Below are 19,114 nucleotides of genomic sequence, written 5' to 3'. Positions count from 1 at the left end.
GCTTGTTGGATCAAGCCCCAACGGTGCGACATGTCGGACTCATTGCGATCGTGGGTCAACATCTGGAACTCCTGATCGATAAGCCAGCGCTCATCATACGCCGCCTTCACCCGCCTCCAATAGGTATCGGCGTTTTGATTCGGGCCGGTGAATGGATCCATGCTCATGACCTTCCAAGTTTCAGCGAGACACTCGTCCTCCTTGGAAGTCCACTTGGGTCCCCGGCCTCCGCCGCCAGCCTTCTTATTCTCGGCTGCCACCTTCTTCTTCCACTTCGGCTCGGCGACGGCGGGCTCCTCAGTCTCTTCTGCCACTCCGTAGGACTCCTCACCGGCGTAGGCCTCTTCTTCTTGAGTGTAGTGTAGTGGGCGTGCTTGTAGCTGTCGTTGATCATGTCGGCCATAATAGACTCGTCTTGTGCCATTCCGCCGAACGGGTTGGGCCTTGGCTGCAGCTAGCGAGGAACGGCTGGAAGGATGCCGACGGCGAAGATCCGGTGTCAGAAAGAGGCCCACGCCGCAGAGGAGGCGAGGCGAAATTGTTGGGGTTGAAGCCGCCGAATGGATCGGTGTCGGGGTAGTCCGGTGAGAACCGCGAGAGCGACAGCGTGGCATTCCCATTGTTTTCAAGGGGCATATGGGGCGACACCGGCGAAATGATCGACGGCTATGGCTACGACAAAGAGCTCCCTTGGCTTCCGCCGCTCCAGTACTGGCGGGAGGAAGGCAGTGCCGCCGCGCTGCCGGCCATGGTTGCGGCCATCTGCACGACGCTCGTGACCCTCTACACGTCCATTTGCCGGTCCAGGGCGCCGTTCCTCTCCTTGGCCTTCTTCTCCATACTTCGGCAGGCGGTGTTCTCAACTTGGCGACGGGTGCAATCCGCGACCCAGTCGGCAGCGCTCATCCCAAGAGGACGCTCGACCCTCGATCTCTTTGGCGCTGAGTCGCTGGGCGTCGAAGCGAGGCGCTGCGTACCTCTTCGGCGTCATGGCTTTGGGGCGGCGGCGACGACGGTTATGGAGAAATGGGGGGAATTGCCGGGACGGGCCGTTCAGGCAGAGGGAAGGGGAGGGAAAGGAGAGGTGTGAAAATTTGGAGGGAATTTTGGATTATCTCACCGACAGTGGTGACCCGCCTTGTTTTTTGGCTTTCGCCGGCGCACTCGATCGTCCCCCCGCGAGTTGCATGCGGCCTAGGGGCGCCGGCTACTTTTCAGAATTGGTGGAGTGGGCTGAGTAGTTTTTCCGTTGCCGGCACCCCCAATTGGCCTTTGGGGGGCCTTTAGGGGGAGCCGGCTGGAGATGCTGTAAGCGCCAAGAATATATGGAGCCGGCTTATAAGCAATTTTTAACCGAAAATTACCTTCTGCTCAGGGTGCCAAGCCCACACGTCCTCCCTGTCCTCTTTTATTGTCAAAGCTATGATTAAGTCACACGAGTTGTTCGTCCCAAGTATTCGTGTATGTTTTAAAAAAAGAAGGGTATTCATGTATGGATCAATGAGGTCCGATACCCGTATAAAAACAGTATTGCAAGGCGAAGTGATCTGGTATCTTGACCACATGTGCGGGAGCTAGAGATGTTCCCAAATATTCACCAAGACACCATCACCGATGTGCTTGACAGCCCCTGCCAAAGGAGCTCCATGTAGGATTTCTGTGTCATGGAACTTTATTATTTATTGGAATTCTAATACTCAGTTATCTCATTATGGAATCACGTGCTCATGGTTATATGATGCATGAAATGTATGCTTGTTGAAAGGTACTTAAATACACTTGTGTTTTAAGGAAGCTGACGATTATCAATGAAATACAATGTATCTTGTATGAATATTGAAAAGACTGCCCGAGCACGTTGATAATCAGAAGGAGCTAGATCATTGATTAGATTACGGCCCTAATGTCGACCTACATGATTAGTGGAATTTAAACATGATCATGACGCATTGCTCATAGGTGCATGTTCCGAGAACCCACGGTCAGAGTCCCTAACGGATGAACTATATCGTGGTTGGCAGTTTAATCTGGACTCTATCTGGAAACTAGTTTAAATCTGATGATTTAAAATTAGAACTCTTATCTGTAGATACAGTATAAAAAGGTCCTTACCCCTTAACCTCAGACTGCGAAATTGTGAGCGGCAACACGGAAAAGCGCTGAGGAATAGGGGGTAGACCACCAAAATTTCCAACACTCAGACCCTTCACGACGCTCCTCCAAGTGTATGAATGCTATCCTTCATCATCACAAAGGGAAGAAGGGTTCATGAACAACCACCAACCTTGTCTCGCAAGCATTGCCTTAGCTTGTCAACCGTGTTGCACGACTCGGTTCCTCCTCGAGTGTTCGACCTCAGGCGTGATTGTAACAATGTTTCAAATAGTCTCTTGGTCGTATTAGATGACTTTTCTAGTACTCCCCCTGTCCTTCCATAGAAGGCACATACGCATTTCAAATTTTTACTTTGACCATTTGTTACACTAATAATACATATATGTTATGAATATAAAGTTTATATCATTGGATTTTTTTCTCGAATCCGAATACAATGGTAGAAATCTTGTAGCACCCACAACCACATATTTATTTGTTTAAAGTTGAAGTTCAAAACGCATGCACGCCCAGCCCACTATAAAAGGACAGAGTGAGTACTTCATTCGTCGTACACTTCAGCAACATGAAGTCATAAAAAATACTGTCAATTAATTTACATGCAACAGTTCGACTAGTTTCTCTTTACAACAAAATTAAGAAAAAGTAGGTTTCTCATTCCATCGCGGAGCCATAATTCAACTACTTACAGACATAACAACAATGGAATCATTTTCCCAGGACAAGGCTGAATCTTTGGCAACTTCAACTGTCTCTGGTTTCTATGACTAGCATTGGATGTTGTCTTCATTCCATTCCCCATGCCGAGGGATGACATGCAGTGATACAATTGAAAATTACTTGAGATTCATAAAGCACATAGAAAGAACAAGATAAACTGATGTTTTGATCTAAGACTAACCTACTGTGAATTTGTTTTTCACTAATAAACGTGGAAACATTCAGCTGCTATCCTATCGTCGGTACTTAAGCCACGTATAATCACTGAACACATGTGTTGGTGCAAGCCTGCAAGCCACATAGAATCACTGAACACATGTGTTGCTGCAAGCTTGCAACTGCATGCACTGAAGATTCAAGAGCAAAAATTGATGGATTGATCAGTCCATAAAGCAGCAACCGAAACATGATTACCAAAAAACAAGAGATGTCATACATAGCTTAGAACAATCCAAGGAAACGATGTCGCTGTTGGCTGCTGTTATTGTGTCGAGTTCCTGGTGGAGCCACTGAAATCCTGTCCGCATTGGCTAGTGCCCACCTGTTGAAATCTGGTGAGGACAGCAACTCTTCCATACCCCTTTTTGTCTCTTCCCTGGTGAATGCTTCATATTCCTCCTTTGAGAACTTTCTCCTCTCTGGGGTAGTGTGGAAGGTGGAGTAGTAGTTGTCCCTAGCAAGACTTTGTGACGATGCCATCTTCTTCCCTGAGCCTGGAAATGTAAAAATGAGAATCGGAGTGGTTCGCTGAAGCAATAATAATAAACACGGACATCTTTAAACTAAAAAACATGTAAACCTGCAAGAGGCGGATTTCTTCTTGGTGTACGTTTAAGGTATTCACCATGAAGCTTGCCAAACCCATCTTGGTGAACTCCATTTAGGCTGGTATACCCTTCACCCAAATCTTCACGTGCGGTGCCCTTGAAAAGTCCACTGCAGAAAGATATCCATTCAGTCTTCCACGATGAAAACAACTGCAGTAAGACCTTCATATCGGCATGAAAGCGACCGCAGGACAATCAAATAAAGACCTTGTCTTTCACAATGAAACGGAACACTAGATGAAATTAACATCATGGCATAACCATTCAGAACTATATTACAAGCACTGCAAATTACTATAAAATAGTAAGTATGATGCCTTCTTTGTAGCTCTCATTCTCCAGTTTTCACGGTATACTTTGAGTTACATGTGAGTCCATCCAAAAGCCTAAGCCAGCAAATATCGCCTAAGACACAGACTCAAATTGGGTCACAGTTACTTCTGTTCAGTTGTGTTGGCCATGTATACAACTCAGGAGCTCCTGACTCTAATACAACATCGAGTTGCATGGCCACTAGTCCACCCAAAAGACCAGAGATGGCAATGAAAGATGGGCAGTGTATTCTTATAACAGGGAATGTCAATAACATATCTACAGATATTAAGAGTTAACACTGTTGATGAGCATGAATACCCACAAATTGTGCTGCAACCCATGGGATACCCTTCTAGATTAATTCAAAACCGTGAAGAATAAAAAAGCTGGAAATTAGCAAGCTGGTATTTAGTGTAGGAAGTACAAGGGGCATGCACTCACAATAGGATATAGTGTATCATACCTTGATAAATGACATAAAAATTCTGGCTTTCCCTCAATCCTTGAAATAATCTTGATAATTATGCAACAGATTAAAGCTGCAAATGCAAATAGATAGTCCAAAGAACTCTAGAGGGATGGAACAAAGCAGAACTGCCTGTCAGTAAAGTGATATTCTAATATAATGGTCAGTAAACAACTAGCCGTTATAAAATATACCTGGAGAATCATGACAGCAGAAATAATCAAGATAGCCCACTCAACAAAATAAGCCACACCATCATCAACGGATCCTTCTTCTGTCAGAATGAGTTTACGGACACCCCAGTAACCAAACCAGGCACCAGCTAAGATGACACATACGAGAAGGAATATACCTAGCTGCAATAATGTATTTTAGATGATCCCACATCATTAGAAAAATGGTAGAAATGAACATTCAACAGAATAATGCAGTTGAAACATTAACAATACATATACAGTACAACTTAATGCAGAGTATTATAAACTTTAAAGCAAATAATGTAAAAATATTGAATGTCTTTGAAGGGCAGCATAACCAGACTATTTGTCAATAGGAAGAATCATGAAGTATAACCCAGTATTCCAGTTATCCTTCATAGTAATCAACGAGGACAAATGAACAGACAAACACAAGTCTCCAGAATGCCAAAGCCATAGGGGCAACTAAAATATCCTGTCTTAGATAAGTTTACTTTCTTCCATATGGCAGATGTAAATGTAGGTGGAAATTAAGCAAGCATACTGAGCCATAAATGATATTACGAAATGGAGAACTTACATACAGGATTATGCATGTCTTCTGCAATTCCAATTTCCACAAGCATTGAACGCAACAGTCCCGACAAATAGTGCAGAAAATATGTTGTCATGCCAACCTGTTATTTTAAGAAACTATCGTTAATTTATGCTCCAAGAGTGACACTGAAATCCGAGAACAAAACATTCTCACTAGTCAAATGAATACTCACAACTGAAGAGTATGCAAAAATAGCAAGAGAACTCTTTCTACCAGTGGGTAAGAGCTTCATCCCCTAAAAGAAAATACATAAAAACAGAGAGTCAGGTAATGAGAAATGGAACCATGAACAAATTGGAAGGTACTGGCTAACCAAGTGGCGGGCAAAATATTAATGTATTGCCTTCAGCAAATCAAAGTAGGAAAAAGGTATCATAAACAGCAGAAAGCAAGTGACTACATTCAGGGCAAACAAATAATTGGAGATTGGCCTTTAGCAGAATAATCAAGCAAATTATCAACATATAAATATCAGACACATAATATAGGAATGGTAGTATGCTCATTTGGTGACACTGGAAGGACCCAAATAATACCCTAGTATATAGTGAGCTTGTTGGTTAATCAGAAAAGTAAAACAGAACAAATGAGAGGGATATGTTTGGTTTCACTCTATTGAGTCCATTTCTTTGTTTAAAAGGGTTAGGTTCTTCAGAACATGCAACTTGGAGTTAATAGTTCCAATATGAAGTGAGCAATTGTGTCCTAATCTAATAGAACATGTGAAGAAAACCCACTGGAAAAACTTGCAATTTTATACCACCAAATGAAAGGAGGGAGGATATCCTTGTGCCGAAGGAAAGCATGTGTTTTGGTGTGCTTGTGTTCAACAACTTGAGAACATAACACAATAGAAAGTATCTGGATTTATCTTTACAGTAAAATTAACATGACAACAGTAGACTAAAAATAGTGGCATAAAGCTTCGTCACTTCACCGCAACCTAATATTGCTAACTAAAAGAAATACACTGAGAAACTGAAAAGCCCATGTTCATATCGAGTGTGAACATAATTTAACAACGCATTTAAATTGTATTCTGCAATTGCGAGGATTTGTTTGATAGTTCCATACATTTTGCTCCAGTTATCTCAGTGCCCAACTTACAGTAAGTACATGATGTTTTAGATATGGACACAGTTTCCGATATGCAACTTTGACCGTTATTTCACATGAATATGCTAATGAAAATTTATGGAATTGTGATATTATGGAAAAACAAATTCATGAAAAATCTAATAGTTTTAATTTCACAACATAGAACTAAGTAATTTTAGAATAATATCAGTGAAAGTTAGGAAGATTGACTGCTCGCATTCTAGGACACTATCTATTCATGGAGGGAGTAGAGAATAAGCGAACTTCACTTGATCATTACAAGAATGGCCTCTACAACCAACTTCAGTTATCACTTATCAGATTAACTAGCATTTACAGAGTAGAGGGTGAAGAAGAATACAACTTACCTGAAAGAGTATAATCAGTACCACAAGAAAAATGCCAATTGTCATTGCTCCACCATAGTAGAAAACTACAGACTGACTAAGCGTGTGGGCTGCCATCATCAGCACCATCCCTAGGACAAGGAACACCACTCTATGGAGCAAGAACTCTGCAACCACAAAGACGAAAAGCCCCAATTCCCCATACATGCAAATCAGTAACTATGCAAATAGATGCCATAAAAGCTAAACTGCACCGATGAAAGAAAAACAAACAAAAATAGAAACGCACCTTCCTCTGTGGACACTAGGATGGACCTTGCAGGGTCTGACGGCATCCGAAAATCAAGAATCCGGTGATCATACGGCGAGATGGACTGTGCCCAGAGCCCACTCTTGGGCACCTTCTGCCACAGCAATGACGCGCACTTGCACGGCCCCACTGTGGCATTCCTACGAATACCACTCGCACATAATGAGGCCAAGAAACACAGGCACAGGAAAAAAAAAGGTAGGGTTTTCGTTCCCATTTTTACTTACCGGTGGAAGCAGAGCTCGAGGGCGTTGGGGCGGGAGGTGTTGGCGCGGACCCGCAGGGCGTGGAAGAAGCGGGACGGGTCGCGGAGGCGGGAGTCGTGGCCGCGAAGGTGGATACGCGTGCAGAAGGGAGCACCGCTGCGGCCCTCCTCCCCAGCAACGGGTACTGCTGGGGGGAGGTGGAGGGAGGCCGGCGGGTGCGAGCTGACTGCAAGGCGAAAGGGCTAGGGTTAGAGTTTAGGAGGATTTGGGCAGCGGGGGGGGTGGGGGGGGTGGGGAGGAGGGGATGCAGAGCATACTTACCAGTGAGCTCGGCGGGACCGGGGACGGGAAGGGTATTTGCGGTGCTGCCGAGGACGGCGACGATGGCGACGAGGAGGAGGAGACGGTGTGGCGGCGGCATGTCGGCGGTAACGAATTTGGGGATTTCTTGGGGAACGAGGCGGGAGAAACCAGGGGATGGAAATACTGTGAGCCGGGAGCCCCGCTTTGAAACAACGAGTACTTTCTCGTACACGTAGAGTTGACCACGTTTTGACCGACTCCTTCTGCCGACTTCCCAAACGAACCAGCGCCGTCCACCTGATTCCACCGCCCTCGGCGTCCACCATCTTCTCCCCGCCAAACCACCGGTTACCGCTAACACGATCTGCTCCTATCATGATGCCCGAGTGTGGCTCGATCTTCACGTCGTATGATCAAGTCGGGAGGGGTAACTTGCTGCAAACAACTGGGGTAACTAGTTTTAATCTGCAAAGGTTGGATGCGACCCGTACGTTGTGGAAGGTGATCCGAAACTGCAAGAACTTCGACTAGCTGTCCGAACAATCGCATAACCACAAACCGGGACTAACCCATGCAAAACTGCCGGAACAGTAGAGCATAAATTTATGGACTAGGTCAATGCATTCCCATATAGGCCCGACATTTGTTTTATCCTGATGAAATGAGGAGGATTGGTAGGTAATGGGCCAAACTGGGATGTCAGCTAGGTCTAACTGGATGCGAAATTTAAGATCTAAAAATTTCAATCCTTGTGGTGCTGCTCATTTCAACCCAATCCACACTAAGCTAGAGGGAATGACACGAATTAAGAGGGGTTGTAGTTTATTTTCTCCTTGATTCCACCCTCCAAATACAACTCAGAGGGAATGTGAGTGAAACAAACAAGGGATTCACAAATGCAACTCGATTAAAAGTTCTACTTGAAAGAGGGATTAAAGATCTTTAGTTTGTGTCAAATACAACTCGATTGAAAGGGATTTTAGCTTATTTTCTCCTTGATTTCTCCCAATCCCCTCCGACCCAGAGGGAATGTGACTGAAACAAACAAGCCTTGGCCGAGTCTATTTGTTTGTGCCAAATACAACCCTACAAATGTTAATAAGATTCGGTTTACCAAACTTTTTGGTTAAGGATTTTTTTTAACCCTCACTTTACCAATTATTTGGCAAAAATTTGTGGGAGTGATGATATAACCATATTGACAACCAAAAATTTTAGTAACAAACCAAACAAGTATAAACTGCCAATTCTTTTGGCATGGCTGGTTGGGGGCACCAACCAAACAACTCCTAAGCCGCAAGCCCTGCCAGGCTGGGGCTAACCGAGGAAGGCCTAGAGTATCACAGACATGCACTAGCATTTACCTCCTGAGAAACACTTATCAACATTTGTGCAAACAAATATCCAGACTGGTAACACTAGAGGTTCCGTGTTAACAAGGCCAGCCCAGTCTTTGATGTGACAATCACACTGGTAACACCAAACTATACTTGCCATTTTGCAAGCGCTTTGTTTATCCTCTCATAGTTGCTGTGCTTTCATTTTTCCGACCAAATATGTCATTTAAACTCTCCTGTTCCCATAATTCAAGAATTTCTGCTGCTGCTGGCATCTCTTCATACGAAGTATTATTACCATATGGGTTCATGCAATCAAGCACTTCTTCAATTGCAGATACTTTTGTGCTCCAATGCCCAAGATTTTCTTTGTTTCCAAGATGAGAACCGCACAGTACAATGTCCCCACCCAAGCTAGGTAAGGGACACACTTCAGGGATATTAGTACTGCAGTCAGAGAATTCATTACTACCTTTCTCTTCAGGAAATATACTCGTGTCCAACGAGTTGTTGCAAGAGAGATCTTGTTCCATCAGATTGCTGTTTGAAAATTTATCTAATAGAAGCGCTTCAGTATCACCACAATCAGCCAAAAAAGATGTATCCTTCTCCACAAATGTAGCATATTGGGATTGCAATGCTCTTACGAAACTAAGTGCAGGATCTCTTTCGATGGTATCACCAGTACTGAGGTGCATTAAAAGGTCTTTCAGCGCATTCACACTGAATCGAAACATATTTTGCTGAAGTAGGTCGCTCCATTGCAGCTCATTGACATCAACTGAAGCCGCAGACATAAAATTCAGGAGACACAATGTCCTTCCATAGTCACTGTGAGCAATAGTTTGGCAAACATTTTCAGTGAACAGCTGTACATCAGGGGTTTCTCCTCTGTCAAGTATCGAGTTAAGTGCATGCTCCAGCAAATAGGGCTGCAAACAGAACAACGATGAGTAAATAATTTCTGCACTTGGTCTCCTTTGGTGCAAACACACTCATAACTTGGATGAGGAAGGTTACGACAATGAGGATAATACTAAGGTTGAACTTGGGGTGCCACATGCCCTCTGAAAGGTAGAAATTATCACACAAACATGTGGTGGACCACTATTACACTAATCAGATATCAAACAAATACAAAGCTCCATGATGAACACAACTACACTTCTAATTTGCAACATACTATAAAACATAATATCCAAACATGGACAAATTGATTTTGACCTAGTACTTCATTAAGGACTGAACCAACAAGTCATATGTACGTAAAACTGGTTAACGGGATACCTCAAATTGATTTTTTATTTATCTTGTATTTAGATAATAGATGACAAATCCTAAAGAAAAATATCCAAACATGGACAGATTGATTTGACCTAGTACTTCATTAAGAACTGAACCAACAAGTCATATACCTAAGAAAATGGTTATCAAGATACTCCCTTTGTTCCAAATACAAGGCATATAAATTTGGTTGAGTTTGACCAAGCTTATAGCAAAAGATATCAACATATATTTGTTGACTGTCAAACTTTCTAAAGTGATCAAGCTTATAGCAAAAGATATCGACATATGCAGTACCAAATCAAGATCACTAGATCCGTCATGACTATACCAAATCAAATCATACACTATGAAAACATATTTCATGATGGATCTAGTGATCTTGATTTGGCACTATAGATGTCGATATGTTTTGCTTAAGCTTGATCAAACTTTAGAAAGTTTGACAGTCAACAAAATTTATATGCCTTATATTTTGGAACGGAGGGAGTACCTTAGGTGATTTATTCATTTCTCTTGTTATCGAGATAGTAGATGATAAACGCACCTTTCCAGCTCTGGATGCCTTGATGAGCAACCATGAATATTTACTTTGATCTAGATGGTGATGAGAAAGAATCATCCGTCTGTACGCATTTTCGAAATACTCCCACTGTTGGGCATGTGCAGATGCTTCAAGCATAGAGCTGTAAGTATATGCATCTGCTTGAAGTGTTGAATGATCACATATATATGGCTGAGAACTAGAAAAGCTACATGTGGTGGTTTCAAACAAGTCTTTTGCCTTCACAAACATATCAGAACGTCCATACACTTTTAGCATGACATTTATAGTCCCAATATTTGGAGCACAGTAGTCCTTCATTGACTCAAATATAGAGATACACTCAGACATATATCCACCATCAAAAGAGGCTAAGATCATGCCAGTAAATACATACTCCAGTGGTTTAGTGAGGCGAAGCTGTTCCAACTTCTCAACCTGAAATATAAAAGTTATTGAAAACAAAATCATACATCTAGTTTCTTTACTCTCTCAGTACCACAAGGAGATACTGCTTGTGCAATAAGAATGTAAATGTAACGCCAACGTTTTGTGAAAGTAAGATTACTTGGAATGGCTCTGGCAAAAACTTGTGCCGGAATGAAAGAGAAAATAGCACATCCTTTGTACTCTCTGTTCTAGAATATATGATGCATTGGACAAGACAAGGTATCCAATAACTAATCAGCAACTTTCACCAAGGATTTCCGTAGTATTTATTTACTAAACTACAAATTTATATATTTTTTAAACTTACTTCAAATAAAAATCTATGGTAAAATTGTCATACAATCAATCTAGTTAGTTTGGTACGAATGCGCAGTCAAAGTTTGACCAAACAAATTCTAAAACATCACATATTTGTAAACAGAGGGAGTGAGAGACTATTTAAACATTTGAAACAAACTGAAAAGGCCGGAACTTTAATCAATCTGAAAATTAGTGATACAGCGTACAACATGTTGGTCGATGTTTCCTCAGGATGTTGACGTTCTAGATGTTCAAGATCATGTGTCAGAGAGGGAAAAGCTAAAAATTAGATATGTAAACAGGCCAAGGTCTATTCAGTTTTATAATTGGGAATAATCAGGTGGACTTTGAAGAGTTAAAACAGGCGTGTGTTTTGGCCGTGTTCCATTGGGTTAAATTCCTGGTGTATTCGTTGAGGCCTATCGAGGTTGTTTACGGGCATTGGATTGGATGTGTCGTGCTTCTAACTTCTGTGTGGTTTGTGTAGAACCGTCCAAGCAATTCCTTCTTTGAGTGGGGTTTGCTTGTCGTTTGTGCAAGTTTGCATCATCCTATAATGTAAACCATGCAAGATTTTGCTTCTGCTACTGTTCATGTGGATCCAGAAAGATTGGGCAATCTTCGACCCAACACTTAGTTGAGCATATCATCTGGTATTAGCAAATTGTGTGCCGAGACATAAGACCTTCAAAGATAAACGCCATACCGTGTGAGCCACCACTCGCCAAGCTAAAAGATCTTTCACTCGATCATATCGCTCGATATGCTAATACCAGCTCCAGCTATAGGTGCTCCATTCTAGTCAGTTGCACCAGTATCTAGCAAGGGAAATATGCATGGCATATTGTAAAAAACACCGTAGCCAACATAATATCATCACCTCCCAGCCCCAACAGAAAAGCACATTTGAGATTTTGCACAACCAAAACTTCAGACGGTTTATCAATGCCGCTCGAGGTGGCATGAACTCCCAATGGGTACAAAGACATGCCTAACAGCTTTATCAGCAGCAACCAGAATAGTTATTCCCACAAGATCATAAACAAATCCACGATCAGAGCTTTTTTTCCAACTTTTTTGCCATCCGAATGAAATTAATCACATGTTTTCTTAAGCTTGGTAGCACATGTGGCATGGTTCTTGAGCTGTTTGCGGACCGAAACTAGATGTAGAAATAAAATCATATTGCTAGCACTAACCTGAAAGGTAGAAATATCTGACAAGTTGCATAGAAAGCAATATAGTTGCATATATAAATGCATATAATGATCATTCGCAAACCTGTAACATGGCCTCTTTCCACTTTCCTTTATTGCAAAGACAGCAAGCTAGTTCATAGTACACACTTGCAGCTCCAACAATTCCTCTTTGTTCCATGTCTTCAACTGCTTCAACTGCCTCATTTACTTTCCCTTGCTCCCAAAAGGCTCTTACTAGCACTGAGTGCAACAATTAGAAGGTCAACTACATAATTGAAATATCAAATACTTATATCCAGTGAAGCTTATTGCAATACAAACCACCGGATAAAGTTTACTGCAATGCTACCTTTATAAGTTATCGCTCTTGGAGGTACTCCTTTTCTCTGCATCTTTTCAAAAAACTTCTGGACAAAGTCATACTTCTTGGCTTTAAGCATAACCTTTCAGAAAGAAGCTCCAGTAAGAATAGTAATATGTCATAATAGAAGAAAAAATACCATATTTTTCTAAAATTTGATACCATATTAGCAGCTTGAGAAGGGAACAGATTGGACAAAAGAGAGGTGAGAATATCACAATGGTTCTTGTGTCTATGGAGATGTGAAATAAATGAGATGGGTAATATAGGCATGACAAGATGCATGTATTATGGCCTAAATGCAAATAGAGACCAGCACTTTTAAACCAGACGTGTGCATTTGGCCTGAAGAAAATACGGAAATGCAATAAGACAGGCCAAGCTAACTAAAAATTGTGGTTGTGAAATATATAAGATAAAGACAACTTGTGAATAGTATAAGAATGTCCAGATCATAGGTTCCATCATATCTTAACAGATTTTATCATTAATAATAATTAAAATATGGTAATCATCAAATAAGTTAGCGCTATCCTGATCGATTTACAAATGCCACATAATTCTTCATGAATATGTACACTAAACGAGCATAGATAAATGTTACTAAATTACCCAAATCGCAGTACCAACGATCAACTAAACATCTTACCTCCATTGCCAACCCAAATGTTGCTCCTGTAGGTGTCAATCCACCAAATCGCATTTTCTTAAACACCCAAAATACCCCTTTCCACTGCTGTGATAGTACGCATGCATTAAGAACCTATTAAACCAAAGGTTGAAGTGACAAGATGATCATGTTTCAAAGAAGATCAAGATTTCTTCTGACAGGAACTAGGAAAAAGGAATGAAAAGAAAAGCTTCAGAAGCTATCTCACAGAGTTATAAATGATAAGATCCGGCTCCAACAAAGGATCCCAATCTTTACGTCGCATCCTCATTACCCTTTTTGAAGGCTTCTGTCTCATATAATCTATTATCTTAATTAGCTCATTAAGAAGGCCAGCTCGGCCAAGTGTAACAGCGATACTGTGGTATGCAGCCATATCAGGGTATATTTGAGCATCTCCCTGATGTGAAGCAAGAACCAACATTTATGCTATTTAGTTTTCTGGTTTCTGAAGGAGGGAACAAATAAATAAATTTAATTATGATTGGGGTGGGGGTGGGGAGCTACCAGCATGATCTTGAAAACTCGAAGTGCTTCAGTCGGTACCAACGATTTCCCAAGGATTGACAGTAACTTCGTATACACAAACCTAGATAGGGAGTAATTCTGTTAGTTAAAGTTATCAATTTTCGCTTTCTCGAAAAGAAAGTTACAGTATTGATTTTCCAGCTCAATCGAGTAACAAAATTTATGCTTGCAGTGGCTGTAAAGAAAGAAGTGAGTGGAAACCACTATAAATAGAAAGTTACCTGCTTCTACGATGCTTGTAAGTGTTCTCATTGTACACCCACTCAGTAACAGCAACAGCCTGCCTCCAGTTTCCTTGTGTTTCAAGCCTTTTGAGTATTTGTAGTAGATTATCTTCATTATATATGAGGTCAGCTTGTTTCATCATTCTACTAAGCCTCCAATCACCCAAACTTAGGTCCCCTTCACTGAGCCTGATGGACAAACTTGTTTATTTGAATATGGAAAACTAAACACTTCAGACAGTTCATAGGTGACTTGACACAGATGAAGGGACCCATATCCTAAGATATGTTTTCAATAAGAACAAATTAATTAGATAATCCAGAGTGAAGTTAAGTTCACACAACAGTGTATTTACATAAAAAGCAGGTTATACCTATCAGATACAATCTTTAGGTGCCTGCTGTGTGAAGCTAGATGGATCATTCATTTATCATTTCCTTAAGGTGCCTCAATTTGCTTCACAAGCTCTTTCGCTCTTTTTGTTTTTCCTTTTTTTTAGTACCCTGGTACAATTGTTAAGAACATTGAAACTAATTCCAGCTTATATATCCCAAAACTCACCAAGTACTCCTATTCGTCATGTCATTGTAAAAGTAATCACATAAGGCCCCGTTCGGTTTCCTGGATCCCTTCCGGTATTAGAGGGGATTGAGGGGGGTTGGAGGGTTGAACTACAATCCCAGCATTCCCCCTTCAATCCCAACCGGGCAGGGAGTAAACGAACTGGCCAGTTGACAAGCAAGCAGCTGCTAACACAACTCCAAAGCAGGATTTGGACACGGTAAAAGTTTTAAACCAAGAACACCTAAAAAGAACATGAGCAAGAAGCATCCCATACCTACTCACCAGCAGCTCAATCCTCCTCTCCTCGTCCCCCACCTCCGAAATCCAGCCGGAGCCGACACGCCTCTGCTTTCGATTGGCATCGTCCGCCTCGCCTTTCTCAACGTCGTCCTCCAGAAGCCACCGGACTCCGTCACTCCTCCTCGCCTCAAGCATCTCCCGCAAACCACCGAGCCCCTCGTTGCCGGTGGTCCCGCGCGGCGGGCCCGAAGCGCTGCTGGCGCCGTCCCAGGGCCGGCCCATGAGAACGCGGTACTCCTCGGCGGCCGCACGGAAGCGGGCCTCCTCTTGTGCCACGAGAGAGTCCTCCGTCGTCGGCGGCGCATTGGCTGTGGAGGTATCCTTCCTCGCGCGGCGGAGCGACTTGTGAGCCTCCTTCTTGCGGAGGGTGTGGAGGATCTTGGGCGTCGGGGATACACCCTTGCGGAGAAGACGACGGCGGAGCGTCTCCGTGGACGGCGTCTGGCGGGGCTTCTGGTTGGGGGATGGGTTGGGGTTTTGGAGGTGAAGGGAGAGGTGGAAGCGAGGGGAGGGGGAGGAGATAGCCATGATTGACAGGGAAGGGACCGCGCGGGATGGAGGCTGCCGCAAGAGCAAGGGCAAAACCGATAGAAGAATCTGTTCTCCGAAACTCCGCTCCGAGAGCGGACAGAGAAGCTCCAGAAGCTGGAGTTAGGGATGAGGAGCGGAGTGGCTTTTGGTTCAATTCGCCACTGTCAAAAATGCTTGTGCTTTGTGGTGCCCCATCAGGAGGTGATGTAGTGCCTGTTTTAAAACTGCAGGGGAATCGGAAACACCCGTATAGTTCGCGATTTAGTCCGTTTTTTCCAGCGTTTTCGTCCCAAGTTTTTATTTCTGAAACTCGTCAAAATGAATGAAAAGTTTGTACTCTCAGGAATCTCTTGGGCCTTAGAGGTTTTGAAGGTGTCAGTAGTGGGGGTCGGAGTGGAGGCCTTGCTTTGTTCTGGGATGAAAGTTTGGAAGTTGAAATAAAAGATTCAAGTTTGCGTTACATCGATGCTTTTGTTAAACAGTCTCCTGACGCGCCGACCTCGCGCCTGACTTGTGTGTATGGCGAGCCAAGAACTGAAAATCGGCATAACATGTGGAATTCTCTTGAACAGTTGCACCAGCAGCATGACATGCCTTGGCTCGTAATAGGTGATTTCAATGAGGCATGCTGGCAATATGAGCATATGTCTTGCTCTCAGAGACATGAGAACCAAATGTTGAAGGAAGATTCGTTGGCGCTCCTTTCACCTTTGATAACAGACAACAGGGGAGGAGAAATGTGAGAGTACGGCTAGACCGCGCAGTTGCAAATGATGAATGGTGTGACATCTTTGATTCCCCTTCTGTCCAACACTTGGCCTCGTCTTGCAGCGATCACTGCCCAATTCTTCTCAACCTGCAAAAGGAGCAACCGAGAGAGAAAAGGATGCCTTGCCGCCAGTATGAAATTCACTAGGATTTAGCCGGGGACAAAAAAGATCTGGCATCCATCAACACCTGCCTCCGTAATGTCATGAACACCCTCCACCCCTGGGGCAGGAGGAAGTTTGGGAATATCACAAAAAAGGTCGAGAAAGCAAGAAAAAGACTGCAGCTTGCGCAGATCAACCAGGAGGACCCCAAGGTTATTCACATTATAAATGATGAACTGGATGAATACATCTACCGAGAGGAAATGATGTGGATGCAGAGATCTTGGATTGATTGGTTAAAGGAGGGCGATAGAAGCACACGCTTTTTCCACCAAAAAGCGGTCTGGAGAGCAAAGAAAAATCGTATCAAAAAGCTTAAGGACAAATAGAGGTAACTGGGTGGAAAGCCAACGCGAGCTGGAACAAATGAGCAATGATTATTTTCAGGATCTTTTCAAGTGCGATGATAGCCTACGGCCTAGCGAGATTGCTAACTTATGCAACAGAAAGTTACCGATGACATGAACGGTGACCTATGCCTGGAGTTTAGTGATGCGGAAATTGCCACGACCTTATTCCAGATCGGCCCACTGAAGGCCCCTGGGCCAGACAGTTTCCGTGCAAGATTCTTCCAACGGAATTGGGGTATTTTGAAGGTCTTGATTACTGAAGATGTCAAGTTGTTCTTTAGGACGGGTATTATGCCAGTAGGGGCTAATGACACCTCGATTGTCCTTATCCCAAAGATCGACCAACCTCAACATCCGAAAGATTTCAGACCAATTAACCTTTGTACTGTTGTCTACAAAATTGTTGCAAAATGCCTTGTTAACAGGCTGCGTTTGATCTTGGAAGATATCACCAATGCCAATCAAAGTTCCTTTGTGTTGGGAAGACTAATTACAGATAATGCTCTAGTCGCCTTGGAGTCTTTATAGAACACAACAGCAACCCGGATAAGAATTCATGTGCCCTTAAGCTAGACCTCTCTAAGAGCATCTCCAACAACATACCCATATTTGGGGAGAATACCCAAAAACCGTCAATGTGGGTATTTTGCCCCAAAAACGAGCTCCAACAGCATACCCATATTTTGTCCCCCAATACCCAAATATGGGTATTCCCAGCTAGAATATGGGTAGCTACCCATATCCATGCGGGAAACCAACTGCCACGAAACGGAAGTTTCAGCCACCATCCCGACCCGCCGGCGCCGGCGCCGATTCCGGCGGCCGGACCTTGCCGCCGCCTCCCCTGCCGTGGGCCGCTCCTGCGCACCTCACCGCCGGTGTCTGCCACCCCGCACACGCCCCCTAGATGCTCGCCGGCCATTGCCGAGCATGATGTTGCCACTGGCCGCTGCCGGTGTTGCCGACCGCCGCCGCACCAACCCCAGTGCTGCCCCACGATGTTTCCCCGGCCCACGAGCTACCCGCGGCCTCCACCACGCGTCGTCGAGTTGCTGCCGAGAACGGCCGCCCGCTGGCACTCCCTCGATCCGCCCGACCAAATCCCCATATTCAGCCCCGCTGCGCCCCTCTCCGCCGAATCCGGCCACTACGTCACCTTCCCAACCACTGAGCGCCGCCCCTGACGCTTCCCCGCCGCCCAAACGACGCTTCCCAGCCCCCCCTTCATGCCTGTGCTGCCCGCTCTACCGTCGCGGGCCTGCCCAGCCTTGCTGTCGCGGCCGAGCTTCGCCCGCTCTACTGCTCACTGCCTTTGCCGCCCCGCTCTGCGACGGCCGTGGCCTACTCCGATGTGGATCCGGAGGCAGCAGGTGAGAGACGAAATCGGGAGAGAAGAGATGCCTAGGGGAAAGGAGAGAGGTTGGCTCAATGACAGGTGGGGGCGGTGTGAATTGAGTGATATGGGTCTCCAAATTTAGGTGTGCTGGAAAAGTTGGGCAAGTTTTGGGTACCCATATTTTCTCTCTCCCCTACTCATAATGATTTTTGGGTATCCAAAATATGGGTATGCTGTTGGAGATGCTCTAAGGCTTATGACCTTGTGGATTGGGGTTTCCTAAGGAGCGTGATGGAAGGTTTGGGTTTTGCTTGCCAATGGATTGGCTGGATCATGGCTTGTGTCACATCGGTGAGATACTCCGTTAAATCCAATGGAACCCTACTGGAATCATTCTCTCCCTCTCGCATCCTGCGACAGGGTGACCCCCTTTCACCTTTCCTCTCCCTCTTTGTCGCGGATGGCCTCTCGGCCCTCCTGCAACAAGGGGAAAGCGAGAATGGGATTACTTCGTTGAAAGTGTGCCGACGTGCGGGGTATCTCCCACCTCCTGTTCGATAAGGATATCTTGTTGTTCTTCAAAGCAACTACGGATGAGGCACGTGCTGTTAGAGATCTGTTGTAAACTTATGAACGTTGTACGGGCCAGCTCATTAATCCTGCGAAATGTTCTATGCTTTTTGGTAAAGACTGTCCTGGGG

At 44.1% G+C, this 19,114-nt stretch overlaps 2 protein-coding genes across 8 annotated transcripts; both read right to left on the bottom strand.

Annotated features, from left to right (window-relative positions):
• Window positions 1-2,645: 2,645 nt before the first annotated feature.
• On the bottom strand, window positions 2,646-7,723 carry LOC100831104. 4 transcript variants are annotated; one of them, XR_002961548.1, is made up of 12 exons: window positions 7,521-7,723; window positions 7,221-7,425; window positions 6,973-7,133; window positions 6,705-6,850; window positions 5,411-5,473; window positions 5,225-5,317; window positions 4,638-4,799; window positions 4,441-4,547; window positions 3,635-3,771; window positions 3,272-3,548; window positions 3,017-3,123; window positions 2,646-2,899 (listed from the first exon to the last, which is right to left on the bottom strand). XR_002961548.1 is itself a non-coding variant. In XM_010235002.3 (11 exons), exons 1-10 carry the CDS (start codon window positions 7,618-7,620, stop codon window positions 3,277-3,279), a joined length of 1,446 nt encoding a protein of 481 aa, XP_010233304.1. In that variant the 5' UTR covers window positions 7,621-7,723; the 3' UTR covers window positions 2,649-3,123; window positions 3,272-3,276. The 4 variants fall into 4 exon arrangements, 2 of the variants coding, with proteins under 2 accessions (XP_010233304.1, XP_010233297.1); XM_010235002.3 differs by having other exon boundaries at window positions 2,649-3,123; XM_010234995.3 differs by having other exon boundaries at window positions 2,649-3,182; window positions 7,521-7,722.
• Window positions 7,724-8,674: 951 nt separating this feature from the next.
• Window positions 8,675-15,837, bottom strand: LOC100830288 (pentatricopeptide repeat-containing protein At5g67570, chloroplastic). Of its 4 annotated transcripts, none has more exons than XM_014897192.2 (9): window positions 15,239-15,836; window positions 14,397-14,588; window positions 14,155-14,236; window positions 13,856-14,047; window positions 13,627-13,740; window positions 12,966-13,059; window positions 12,699-12,856; window positions 10,617-11,105; window positions 8,675-9,771 (listed from the first exon to the last, which is right to left on the bottom strand). In XM_014897192.2, the coding sequence occupies exons 1-9, from the start codon at window positions 15,790-15,792 to the stop codon at window positions 9,016-9,018; spliced, it is 2,631 nt and encodes an 876-aa protein (XP_014752678.1). In that variant the 5' UTR covers window positions 15,793-15,836; the 3' UTR covers window positions 8,675-9,015. The 4 variants fall into 4 exon arrangements, with proteins under 4 accessions (XP_014752678.1, XP_003562366.1, XP_014752679.1 ...); XM_003562318.4 differs by having other exon boundaries at window positions 10,671-11,105; window positions 15,239-15,833; XM_014897193.2 differs by having other exon boundaries at window positions 15,247-15,379.
• Between the last annotated feature and the right edge of the window lie 3,277 nt (window positions 15,838-19,114).

This window comes from Brachypodium distachyon, chromosome 1 (genome assembly GCF_000005505.3).
Source record: "Brachypodium distachyon strain Bd21 chromosome 1, Brachypodium_distachyon_v3.0, whole genome shotgun sequence".
Classification (NCBI taxonomy): domain Eukaryota; kingdom Viridiplantae; phylum Streptophyta; class Magnoliopsida; order Poales; family Poaceae; genus Brachypodium; species Brachypodium distachyon.
The sequence above is the reverse complement of the archived record's forward strand: the minus strand, read 5'-3'. Positions and strand labels throughout refer to the sequence as shown.